Source organism: Echiichthys vipera (genome assembly GCF_963691815.1).
Source record: "Echiichthys vipera genome assembly, chromosome: 19".
Lineage (NCBI taxonomy): Eukaryota > Metazoa > Chordata > Actinopteri > Perciformes > Trachinidae > Echiichthys > Echiichthys vipera.
The window spans coordinates 7,546,704-7,559,203 of NC_139844.1; the positions used below are offsets into that span (position 1 = coordinate 7,546,704).

The following is a 12,500-nucleotide window of genomic DNA, read 5'->3' on the forward strand; positions in this document are numbered from 1 at the left end:
TCTACCCTACCTTTGGTCTTGAAGGCGAAGTTGCAGAACTTGCAGACGTAGGGCCGGACGTCGGTGTGCGTTCGGATGTGTTTCTTCAGCATGCTGGGTTTCTTACAGCGGATGCCGCACTCCTCACAGATGTATTTCCCCCGACCGCGACCACGAACGTAAACGTAGTCCTCATTGGATTTGTACCTGGAAGACAGAGCACGTAAACAAAGACTGTAATGGGATGTGTTTCTGTGACATAGATACTCATATGTTTCTTTTAAGATCAGTGAAAAGCAAAAGGAAAGCACATAAATCCAACATTTTATTCGTGTTCATTTATTAAACTAAACTTAAATTTATTAAAGCTGCAGTAGGCAGTTTCTTTTTTTTTAATTATTAGGCAAAAGTTATACCATAATGACTCTTCAGCATATTAGAATTCTAGTGTTGAGAAAAAAGAATGACTTCCACTCGGCTCTGTTTTCAGGCTTCAGAAATCTAACCTGTGACGGGAAACTTTGGCCAATCACAGGCCGTTTCAGAAAGAGAGTGAAAGATAGAGCGTTCTTATTGGTTCAGAATCAGAAATACTTTAACAATCCCAGGGGGAAATGATTTTTGCTACAAAACTCCAGATATACAAACCACAAATATTCTACGGACCAGAACACACATTAGAAAAAAATTTTAAAAAATGTATGCAAGATCAAAAATACCAGACTAATGTGCAATAGAACAGATCGTCTATAGTTGAAAAAGATCTAGCATTGAGAACTACTGCCTACGCTGCAAAGCAACCCAAAAACAGCAAGACGAGCTTCTCAAAAAAAGTCTCAAAGACAATAAACGCATAAGAACAAGTGTCAATATCGGTGAAGAGCTATAGAGACAGAGAGAAAATGTTGCTAGTAGTTTAGCCTTCTGCTAACTGCAGCCAGAGGTTCACAGCTGCAGACAATTCATGTTTCTGTAGAGAACTAGAACCTTCTCCAATTTTTTTTCCAGAAAGATAGGAATACAATCCACAGCATACCATAGCAATACACTCACGGTCATTACAACACATCATTTACATCATCAGGTCACTCAAAGAGAGAGCACGGGTATTCCCTTTTGGATGAAGAATATGCACAACATATATATCTTTGTTTGTGGTGTACTCTGTTAACCCTCACACTGTCTCTCTCTCCTCCAGACAGGTCAGGGTCAGCAGCTCTGCAGCTGCTACAGATGCACTGTGCTGACACTGAGCTTCTGCTCGAATACGGCTGAAATACAAGTTTCTCTGCTCAGAGAGAGAGAGAGAGAGAGAGAGAGAGAGAGAGAGAGAGAGAGAGAGAGAGAGAGAGAGAGACAAAATGCATAATAGTGCGTACATTGTGGAGATTGTTGATTTCTGTCACAATATAATAGGAGTTTTGTTATTACTCACTGTGTACGTATAGAAGTTAAATAAACATGATTTAGCGTGCTTTCACATTATTATCTATTCGACACAGATGGCATAATAAAAGGATGCTGCAGATATGCCACAGGTTAAAAGTAGGTGCAGTCAGATGAGAGGGGACCAGCCCCAGGAAGTGACGGTACAGTAGGGAGTGTTCTTCCTACAGGAACTGTTGGTGCATTGGAGGAACAGTGTGACCAGAGGGCAGAGGATTCAACTCGTGAACGAACGAGAGCCGGTCTGGAAGTGATGGACAGTCTAAAGCCTGAACCAGAAACTGCCTCAGCAACATTCTGAACCAATCACAACAACTCAATGACTTTAGTATGAATGCAAAAATGTAATACTGCAAAAAGTCTTTGATCCCAAATCACAGCATGGATTTTTTTCTGGTGTTCCTTGAGGTCTGAGCGTCTTAATGTGGGATTTTTGACCATTTTTATCAATTGTGGTAAAAAAAATCTCCTTTGCAAATGGTTTTAACTCAAACACTTCTTAAAATGAGTGAGCATAAGATGACTTGCATATACTCCAATCATAATGTTATAAGCTCTTATGAACATTCCTACATTTCCTCATGAATTACTGTATAAATGTACCTGTACAGGCCTTAAAGAACGATTCAAATGAAACAGAGGAGAAATCCCCCCCTGACCGGGTCTTAACCCACACATGTGCAACTGTAGCAGAGCTTTCCTTGTTTCAAAGGTATCAGCAGCTAAAATAAGGGGAAACAATGCAGAATTCCATCTTTGGGGGTTTTTTTTTTTTTGTGTTCGTCGTGTTCATGCTGGTCCTTTTCTTCTAAAAACAGATAACCACAGTCCCTCCCTTCAGTCCCACTTATCCTTTTACAAGACTTGAAAAAAACAAAATATCGCTGTCAGACATGATTTTCTATCCCCAAAAGAGGCTTCGAGTGAAACAGAGGACACTTGGCAGCAGGATCAGTGCACGTCTGTATGAGTCTGTCTGTCATGGAGTGAAATTACCACCAACCACCAGTCACATGCTGGTAAATTTAGTCTGTCTGCTCCGCTGCAGAGGCATCACATCCAGGTTCTTTTTTCCTTTCATGCAAAAAAAAATGTTATTTGTGATGAAATAGTGAACAAACGTCTGGTGAAGTGTGTAGTTTCCTGTCCTGTCTGCAGCGCCTGGAGGACCGTAGGTAATGGCTAGTTCAGGGCCTTCGTGTGTTAGAGGAGGTCAAATATCAGGTACATCAAAGACCCCGTCTGCATCGGCGAAGGGAAATTTGTCTTTCAACTGCACCGCAGAGTGGGAAATACCTCCGAACGCTCGTCTGAGTCGAGACGTTTGCACAGCTGCGGCCAGTTATGGAAATGAATTATGATGATTATTTTTTGTTTTTATTCTATTTTATTCACAACACACGGTAAAATCATAAAGCAGATTCACTTTCAAGGAATGTGAAGAAGTAAATGGATTTGTTTTTGCTGCCAAAACTTGCACTTGAGAGGGTGTGTGTGTGTGTGTGTGTGTGCGTCTGTTTGCCCTCTTTGTATGCTTTTATCCACTGATTGTTTCTAAAGTGTCCTTTGAGGACAAAAGAGAATTACTTCACTGTCTGCTGCATGTAATAACTCCCTGCGTGTGTGTGTGTGTGTGTGTATGTGTGTGTGTGTGTGTGTTTGTGTGTGCGGGCATTTGCATGTGTGTGTGTCTGCACTGTCTGTTCCATTCAGTAACCTTGGTCTTATTGGCTCTACTGTAACACTATAAAACATTATGAAACTGCAGGAATGTCTCAAACTACAGAGGTTTCTAGCTTTAACTCACTCATGCAGACGTTATTTGACAATTTAATGTACTTTCTTAGAGCAGATTCTTATGTTTTCCTATGCGAGAATAAGCTTTATGTGATTTTAATAACATGGTAATTAATAATAAAGGCTATTCTTGGCTTCTTTTCTGTCAAACAAGACCTTTTATTGCCTCAAAATCCATATCAGATCACTTCATGGATGTCACACGATCACAGTCCATGTTTACTGATGAAAAACTAAACTCATGTAGGTCAAATAAAAAACCCTCTGACCACACAACGGCTCTGTAAAAGTAGGGCTAATTATTGTTTCAAATGTTTCAATAGTGGTACCAAGATAATACCTGAGTTTCAGTATCAATACTTTATATATAGAATTTAATAAAAAGTTTTCTTTATCGACAAAAGAAGTCACAGTTTTTTACCTCCTAACACAAACAGCTGTACAATGACTTTGTCTTGATATAATACACCCGAAATATTTACACAAAATTATGATTTAAATCTAAAAATATCTAATCAAAGAAAAAGTTAAGGGAAGTACTGGTCCGAGGAAACATTCAACGCCAGCTTTTGGTGCTTGTATTTGAATTTGAAGGCCTTAATTCAGACATGAAAATGTGAAATCCTAGCCTAAAATATTCCTATGTAAACAGTTAAGCAGTCTAAGGCTTTTATTGTGAAAGGTAAGAACAGAAAACGTGGATCTGGTAGGTAAGTTTGCTGTCCTAGGGTTGATCAAGAAAATAATTATGCTTCTTTATGGCCCATTAATATTCACTTTGTGTGTGAATGTAGAAAAAACATATGGTTATGCAAATTAACCGCAAAAATGCCCCCGCTGTGTAAAAACCTTGAGATACTCTGTTCTACAGACATATTTCAGTTTGTAGGAAAAGAGCTGGCTGTATGTATCATTTTTGCAAGAGATAACTTTTAGATAAATTTTCTGGAGCCAAAAAGGTGTTTTGCATCGTCTTTTTTTAGTTTTGATGTATGTTCAAGAGTCTGGATGCAAAACATGCTGTACGCACGACATGCAGAAATAAACTGCACTCTCATATTTTTCATATCTACTTTTGCTTTTTCATCAGTCAAAACTAAAGGTTAAGTGTTCCAGTATCAGCAGGAGGACACACATTCTGCCATTTCCCAGCTTGGGATCAATAAAGTATTTATATTCTATTCTATTCTATTCCATTCTATTCTATTCTATTCTGTTATGAATTGAGATTTCCGTCATGCTCCGAGGTCACTCACAATAATAAAGACTTCAAAATAATGCACACAATGTTATTATGACAAAATACAAAATAAATAAATGCCACAGTTGCTGACATTAGAAAAAAACAGTGTGAAACAGCCATTTAAAATTCAACTAATGAGACAGATCCCACTTCACACCAGTCTATAAAAGTGTGAGCAAGAATTATGAAAGCCGACGTCCAATTACAGCGATGCAGCTCAAGTTGTTAGCCTGTGATGGGTTTACCAGGCTCAGGCTCTTGGCCTCACTCTTACAGGCACATATTAAGCTCAAAGAAAAGGTTGTAAAAGGATCAGTCTTTTTTTCTTTTTCATACCTAAGAAGATTTTGTGATTAATCGTGCTAAAACAGATGTCCTTAAAGTTCATACAAAGGTCAAAGGTGTCCATAAGGATGAAAAGAAAGTAATCAGCTCAGTAGTTTGAAGTCTGAGGCCCTGGTTGTATTGTTGTTTTGACGAGAGAGGAGGTTTGTATCCAGCTTGAGATCCTCACACTCTTGGTTGAAAAATAAAAGATGCCTCTAAGTTTTGAAGAAGCTCTCCTGAGAATCTGATCGTTGCAGATTCAGTTACATCTCTTAAATAACCTCTTAAACCCTGTTATTACCTTGTTTTATTTTTGGTTTGATATTTTCCACTTCTTATTCCAGTTGTACTGTCTTTTTAATCTTAATTACAGCCCCTTGTAGTGATCTTGCTTCCACACACAGACGATGACTTTGATCAGTAAGTTGACTGATTGAGTCTTGACTCTTGAAAAGTACCATAATGGTTTGGAATCGGGTCTGTCTCGCCTTCTCAGTTTCCTCTGGTAATTTTAGAAATCCCAGAACCAAAAAATCGCTGTCAAAATTGAACCAATTATTCTTCAACAAAAGTGATATCTGCACGCCAGATGTGACTGAAACTCCCTTTGAGATATCTACAAAGAAACCAAACAAGTCACTGAAATAAAAACATAATTTCTAAGGAATGGATAATGAAGATTTAGCATTTGTGACTGGGAAAACACTGATATAATTCAGGCTCTGTGTCTATTTAATGTTTTCCTTTGATTATTGACTTTTAAGTCTCATTAGGGTTTGAGTTATTTAGCAGACAATTTAAATTCCAGTAGTATTCCCAGTCACAGAAAAATAAATAGACTCAGATCGACTTTCAGTAATAGACTTTCAATCTGCTCCCTGCTCTTACCCTCCTGGTCTCTAGAACAACTACATTTGAATGCTTGAAATAGCAAAACTGCCATCAAAAACCTCTATATTCTGTCACTTTATTGGTTATTGTACTGGTGTGTGTATTGGCAGGACGTACCCGCCTTCGAAGATCTTGATACGGGTTGGTTCGTTGGCGGGCTGCTTGACTGAGACCTCCTTCTCTACCTGCTCCTCCTTTGAACGGTCCCACGACACCACTCCCTTCATCTTCCTCCCGAGATTACTGACGTCAACTGGCATCAGCTCTGGCTTCAACTGCAGACACGAGAGGAGAAGTGAAGAGTTTGCATTTGTGCAGATTATTTTTGCATCCATGCATGCATACACACAAAAATTTTATTTTCTGCCTATGTTTGTATGTCATTGCTGTTTTAAACTTGTCATTATACCTGATCAAGCCTCAGCTTCCAGGCCACAGATGACACCAGCTTTCCAGAGCTGGGTGGTGACATTGCTGCAGTTGAGTACATTGAATCAATGTTTCTCCTCTGTTTGGACCTCAGCAGGGCCAGCGCAGCCTTGGTGCTGAGATTTAGAGGATTGGGGTTGTATGAGCTTACACACCATGAGTTGTAGACGGAGCTATGCAAGGCAGTTAGGGTGCTGTTGGGTTTGGTGTAGTTCAGGAAACACCAGCTGACTCTACTGGTGGTGCGCAGGCTTGGGAACTGAAAATACTGCTGGACGTCAGCCACATCCGTGAGAAGCAGAGTCTGGCCCACTGCACCGGGTAATCCTGCGCTTTGGTTGGCGGCTAGCTGAACCAGCATGCTAACAGGGATTTTACTAGGTGTAGGCTGATTTGTGTTGTCAGTTTCCTCCGCATCGTTGGAGGATACCATGGACTGGGGGCTGGAGCTGGGCTCTGGGACTGAATCGTCCACATCAAGCTCTTCTGGGGAGTCCCAACCACCTGAAACTGGGGAACGATCTGTGACAATCTGGAGAGGAGGAGTGAAGCTCTCTGCCCGGGGAACATCAGGAAGGTGAGGGGCAGAAGAACGGACAGGAATGGCAATCTTTGTGGAAACGGGGAAGTCGCTTAGTGGAGGAGAAGAGGACATTCTTTCAGAATCATCCATGGAGCCTTCGGTCTTCAGACGAGCTCGCTGTCCTCTGCCCTGCCCCTTCTCTGGCTTGCTACTGCTCTCAGTTCCACTCAGCTCCACTGCACTCATCTCCTTAACAATCTGTCCATACATCCTCTCCTCCTTTACTCTTTTCTGCTGCTTCGTCTCGATGAAGAGCTCCAGGGAGCTGGTGGGGGAAAGCATGCGCTTGCTTCCTCCGATGCCAGAACCTGAGGCGTCTGTGGTGGATATGGTGCCTGATGTTAGTGATAGTGGGATCCCTGTGTTCAGGCGTTGCTCTGGTAGTGAATCTGGAGCCTTCCAGGTCGGGTGGCGCAGTGCTGCACCATCAGTATGTCCAAGGAAGTGTGATAGGTTGAAACCTGTCCCACTTATGCCTCCTCCAATTCCTCCAGGTGGTTTGCTGACACTCCCAGGAGGAGGAGACATGCTTCTGTTGTCAGCACCGCCTAGCCTGGCTGAGCCTACCCCTTGTGCCCTACTGCCATGGGTAGTTACCAGCTGGCTAACACTAGTGTACATAACACTACCATATGAAGGTACATGGGTTTGGATCCGCACGGGAACCAGCATACCAGGTAGAGAGGCCTGGGAGCTCAGGTTCTGGGTCGCAAAGACAGGTTGGACCTGCTGCAGAAGCATGGAGGTGGAGGATGAACTGGACAGGGAGTGCTTGATGGAGAGAGAAGTAAAGTTTTGCTGTTGTTGCTGGGACAGGGGAGAGGTGCGAGATGAGAAAGAGGAAGGGTACAGCTGAGAACTTGGGTTTTCTGATTTTCCATCATGTGGCTGCCGATCGTGGATTTGCTGCAGGGAGTGGAGCGGGTGTCCAGCCAGCGAGCCTGGTGATCTGATGTGGAGCTTTTGGAGCTGCTGCTGGGCCTGAAGGGTCAACTGCTGTCTTGGTGTCTGACCGGCCTCCTGACTCCAGAACAGATTAGGTTGCTGGTAGGACAGATAGGGGGGCCCACCCGGATACTGCTGCATTACTTCCTTGTTCATGACCTCATGACCTGGATATTCTCCCTCAGAAGATGAGCCCTGGGCCTGCAAGCGATGCTGATGGGACCTATTATGAAGAGAAGGTTAAATCAATATTCAATCAAGTATTATGAGTAAGAAGTGGGCTATTGCAATTGTTCATTTTTGGGGTTGCATTGACTTTTCTTACCTGCCATAGAGAGGTTCTTCCTGCAGGCTGTCCTCACTGATGCTCTGCTGAAGGAGATGCTGGTGGTGCTGTTGGTGTTGGTGAGATCCTACACCTGTGCCTAAAACACAAAAATGTCCTGTATGCAATGTATTTTAAAATAAAATAAAATAAAATAAAATAATTTTCTACAAAATAAATCCCATATACTACTCCCATAACGTTTAACTCATTGGGTCTCTTCCAAGCACATCAAACCGTCCCTATTTATTGACAAGACCCCAACACATGTTCTCTGTGATTAGAATTAAAGGTTTGGAAAAGTCACATCAGACTAAGCGAGAAAGTCTAATTTAATGACATCGTTTTAGTGCAGTACTGCAACGCTTACCACCAGTGCTACTGCAAACTCTCTTGGTTCTGTTGGCTACATCGCTGCTGCTGTGGGGTGATCCTGTTGGGCCAGGCCACGCCCCATGTTCTAGACTCTCCTGTTTGATTGACATCTCGGCACCTGCTGGTTCCTGGATGACTGCCTCTGGATAAACACTCAGTGAAGCCTGTCAAATGTAAGCAGGAAAGCAGAGTTGGTCAGTCATTATGACATTAAATGTGATACTAACATAAGTTTCTAGTGGGGCCTTGTAGATACTGAGACACATTTTCCCTCTAGGTCAGGGTGCTCTAACTAAAGAGCAATCAACACAAGTAGTTTTCTCTAAATGACCAACTAAAACTTCCACTCCATTGTCTTTAAAAAATTACAGCAGGAGTGAGCTTTTTATTCTACCTGTCGGACAAGATATCCACGCCGGCGTTCCTTCATTGCAGAGGCACTGGAGTATATCTCTCCCTGTCTGGAGGAGGACAAGCTTCCATAGTCGAAGGACTTGCTGCGCATTTCAGGGAGCTCTGTAGGCAGCGTGCATGGTGCCTGCTCCGATGATGACCTCCTCATCTCCCTCTGCTGGTGGTGGCTGGAATGACCACTGCCAGGCACCGTTAGGAACTCCGACTGCTTAGGTGCACCACCAGATGCCAACGAGTCGTCCTGGTTCAGGATCCAAAAGAAAATTGTTCAATTTGGACTTACTGTTGGGAACATGCTGTGTATTATAGCCGCTGCATGGCAAAATAGACAGTAAGAGCCATTATAGCTATATGCCAGTAATGATAATGTACGATAAGCACTATAGGACCAATGTCAGCAGCACATGCTATGTAAACCCTGCTCAAACATCTGGAGGGGTAGTTAACATTTTTAAAATTTTTGAACATATATCGGTGTACCTGTTTGGTGGGTGAGACAGACTTGAGGACTTCTTCTCTGTCGAAGGACATGGAGAAGGAAGAGGAGTGGGACAGGTTGCTCTCCTGACTGGGGCTGCGAGAGAGGCTGGTGCAGGTTGACTCAAAGCTTGACTCCCCTGATGAATGCTCCACATCCGCCAGACGCAGCCTCTTCTTCTTTGGTGGGAGCTTTTCCGATGGCATCTGGGCGAGGGTGTCACTCCTCTGTGGCAGCTGGAACTCCTCAACATGCTGCAGCTGCTTCTCTGGTTCCTTGGTCATTGAAGCTTCTGCATCTTTCTCAGGCTTGTCGGGCTCCTCTGTCACCCTGATCTCAGGAACCTGGATGTTGGGTTGTCTGACTAGCTTGTGTGGGATGTGAAAAGGCTGGCCAGGTGATGCTGCAGCTGATGAAGATGAGAGGGAAGCCAGGTCACTGTCACTTTGCAGCTGCTGCTGCTCCATGCTCTCTGTCCTCAGCAGGGCAGATTCAGGACTCAGAGCATCTTCAAAGATATCTGTGTCAGACTGTTCAGAGTACTGGCTAGATAGAGCTTTATCTGAAGGCTGATATCCTGGCTGCTCAAAGGACTCTGACTTCTCAAAGGAATTTGGCCGGCTGAGAGAGTTGGTGTGCTGGATAACTGATATAACATTCCCAGCTGCCTTCCTGCCCTCAGAGTCAGTAAACAGTGCAATGTCCTCAGAGCACATGCTGGCACAGGTATCAAAGCTGTCAGACTGGCTGTGAGCACTGTGAAGAGAGCCCTTCCCTGTTGGGGTGCCTCTCGACCCATCAAGACTACCTTGTTTAAACTCATAATCCCCTATCATCTCCACTGAACCACTACAACTACTGTCGCAGTTCCCAGGGCTGTCCTCTTCATCCCCAACACTCTTCTCTTTCCTCCTTTTTCTTGTGGCTATTTCTGACATACTAACTTTAGTACCATATGGGCTGTAGGCAATGTGCTCTGGGACTCCTGGATTGCGCTCACCAATCTTTATACCCAGGGATGAAGCAAAATTCTTGGGCATGTGTCCATAGCCCTCTGCCTCTCCTACATGGGCTTCATGGGCTGAATGTTCAAATGCAGCCTGTCTTCTGAGTCTGCGCCCTGGTGGATAGAACACATCATCTGTCGTCATCATCTCATCGAAGGAGTGGCTGCCTCGAATTGATGGGGGGACACTAAGGTTAGGAGGGGAGGAAGTTGGCATGGAGTTACTCCTAATAAGGGGCCCAGAATCTGATGGAGGCTCCAGAAGTCCCGTACTGCTTTGACAGGGTCCTGTTGGATACTGCTTGGGATCTCCAGAGACTCCAATATCACCTCTGAAACAGACATGATCCTCAGCTATCTTCCCCATGTCCAGAATAGCACCTGGATGCTTTAAGCTAGCTAGACTGGGGTCTGCCCCCGCCATGGCCACGGTGATAGACTGTCTGGATCTGGAGTTGGGTCGGTAGTACCAAGTCCGACCAAACATTATCTCTTCGTACGTCTTGACATTAGTATTTGGAGGGCTGATCTGCTGCTCTGCACTCTCAGAGCGTGAAAAGTAGCCAGAGTCTGTGCTGCCTTTGCTGTGAGGACTGAGGAGGTTCAGGGACTGGGACATGGCAGAATCAGAGTCCTGACCTTTTTTCTCATTCAGCCTCAGGGCCAAACGTTGTTTGATGGTCGGTGAGTCATCCAGTGAATGCGCTCTTCCACCAGCGTGTGATGCCAACATGTGGTGTGATCCCTTTATGTCCTGAAAGGGTGGGCACTCCATCACTGTGGAGGGGACTCCCCCAGGCTTGGGGACAATAAGGATAGGCACTTTCATAGACCCCACCAGCAGCTCTTCAGCTGAGTCTGCATATGCTGGTTCCACACCACCTACAGTGAGAAAGAGTGGAGCATAACACAAAGGAAATTATGTAGAGCACAAATGAACAAATTAGGATTGAGTGAAAACTTGAGCAAAAATACAGACATGCATGGGTGCAGAGTTAGGCAGAGTTAAGTTACAAAAAAATCTACATATATTATAGTAAACTGGCACTTTTTGGATCTTTTAGGTTTGATCATCAAGTCATCAAGTCATCATCAAGTCCATACCAATCAGTAGTTTATACATTAACCACCACCTATTCATTTCACTTAGATGAGATTTGAGAATGCTTTCTCAAGATGGAAAACGAACCTGTATTCTTGTCAGCTTCAAAGGGGATCTGCGGGATGGGACTGTCTTTGTCCGTCAGCATGGTGGAGCCCTCCACACCTTCCTCATCTGTGTCGGTACTCTGCTCTCCATCTGAGTGGACCTCAGCCTCGCCTACTGGGGAAGCCTGGTCCATGTCCCCGCTGCGGGCCACAGCTAACTCTGAAAATGGTACGAGTCCAGCCTTGATGGCGTGAGCGTGGGACTTCCGATGCTTGTAAAGGTTGCTCTTGGTTTTGAAGGAAAAGCCACAGGGTACACAAGGATATGGCCTCTCTCCAGTATGTGAGCGGATGTGCTTCTTCAAAACACTAGGCTTGGCGCAAGCTCGACCACAGTAGTGACAGATGTACTTACCAGGCTTTTTCGGCTTCTGCTCTTTTTTGCTGTAGCCCTCCTCTCCAGGCTCTGGTCCTGACTGAGAATACTGTCCGAAGGAGCTGGGTAAACTGGGAGATTTCTGTCTGGGAAACCTCCCTGCCCCAGCCCCATGAGGATGAGTGTGTCCTGGGTGTCCTACAGGGTACAAGTCATCCGAGGGCAACTGGCCAGCAAATGGCCAGGCATGAGGCTCTAGACCTGGCTGGGGTTTGGCTCCTGAGAGGAAGCGCTCAGTTTGGGGGTGCTGAGGGTACGGCTGGCTGAGCTGGTAGGAGTATCCCCTTGGGAACCCCTGAGCAAAGGGCCCTTGGGGGTCTTGAGATGGTGGGCCTCCCATGGCCCCAACTGCAGAAGGTCCAGATAGCAGCTTCCCAGAATTCCCTGTAATTGCGTACTTCTGCTGGGGTGCTGATCCCCCCGTGGCACCACACGGCAAACTCTCACGCTGTTTTGCCTCTGGGTCAGCAAAAGTGCTTCGTTTGGTGGTAGCAGAGGGCTCAGATGCCCACTTTCTTTGCAGAGGCGCCTTCTCCTTCACTGGTTCCTTACTTGAGCATCTCTGCCCAGCTGATTCACGAGCCTCCATTTTCGTGAAGCTCTTCCGTGGGTTAGAAGAGAGAGGAGAAAGGGGATGGTAGGGGGAGTTGGGAAGATGGGTTCTGGAGGGTTACAAG

The 12,500-nt window shown here is 44.7% G+C and overlaps 1 protein-coding gene across 4 annotated transcripts in view; it reads right to left on the reverse strand.

The window, feature by feature from the left end:
• hivep2a (HIVEP zinc finger 2a) overlaps window positions 1-12,500 on the reverse strand; it is a 124,995-nt gene that overhangs the window by 13,848 nt on the left and 98,647 nt on the right. For all 4 annotated transcript variants that reach the window (XR_014593642.1, XM_083934095.1, XM_083934096.1 and 1 more), the window contains 8 exons: window positions 11,428-12,500; window positions 9,235-11,120; window positions 8,735-8,995; window positions 8,336-8,504; window positions 7,966-8,065; window positions 6,093-7,863; window positions 5,801-5,958; window positions 11-186 (listed from right to left, as the gene is read on the reverse strand). The exon at window positions 11,428-12,500 is cut by the window's right edge and continues 262 nt beyond it. Coding sequence is in view for 3 of the 4 variants with exons in the window: in XM_083934095.1 (XP_083790221.1) it covers window positions 11-186; window positions 5,801-5,958; window positions 6,093-7,863; window positions 7,966-8,065; window positions 8,336-8,504; window positions 8,735-8,995; window positions 9,235-11,120; window positions 11,428-12,412 (5,506 nt within the window). In the remaining variant the exon portion in view is untranslated. The remainder of the gene's footprint in view (window positions 1-10; window positions 187-5,800; window positions 5,959-6,092; window positions 7,864-7,965; window positions 8,066-8,335; window positions 8,505-8,734; window positions 8,996-9,234; window positions 11,121-11,427) is intronic.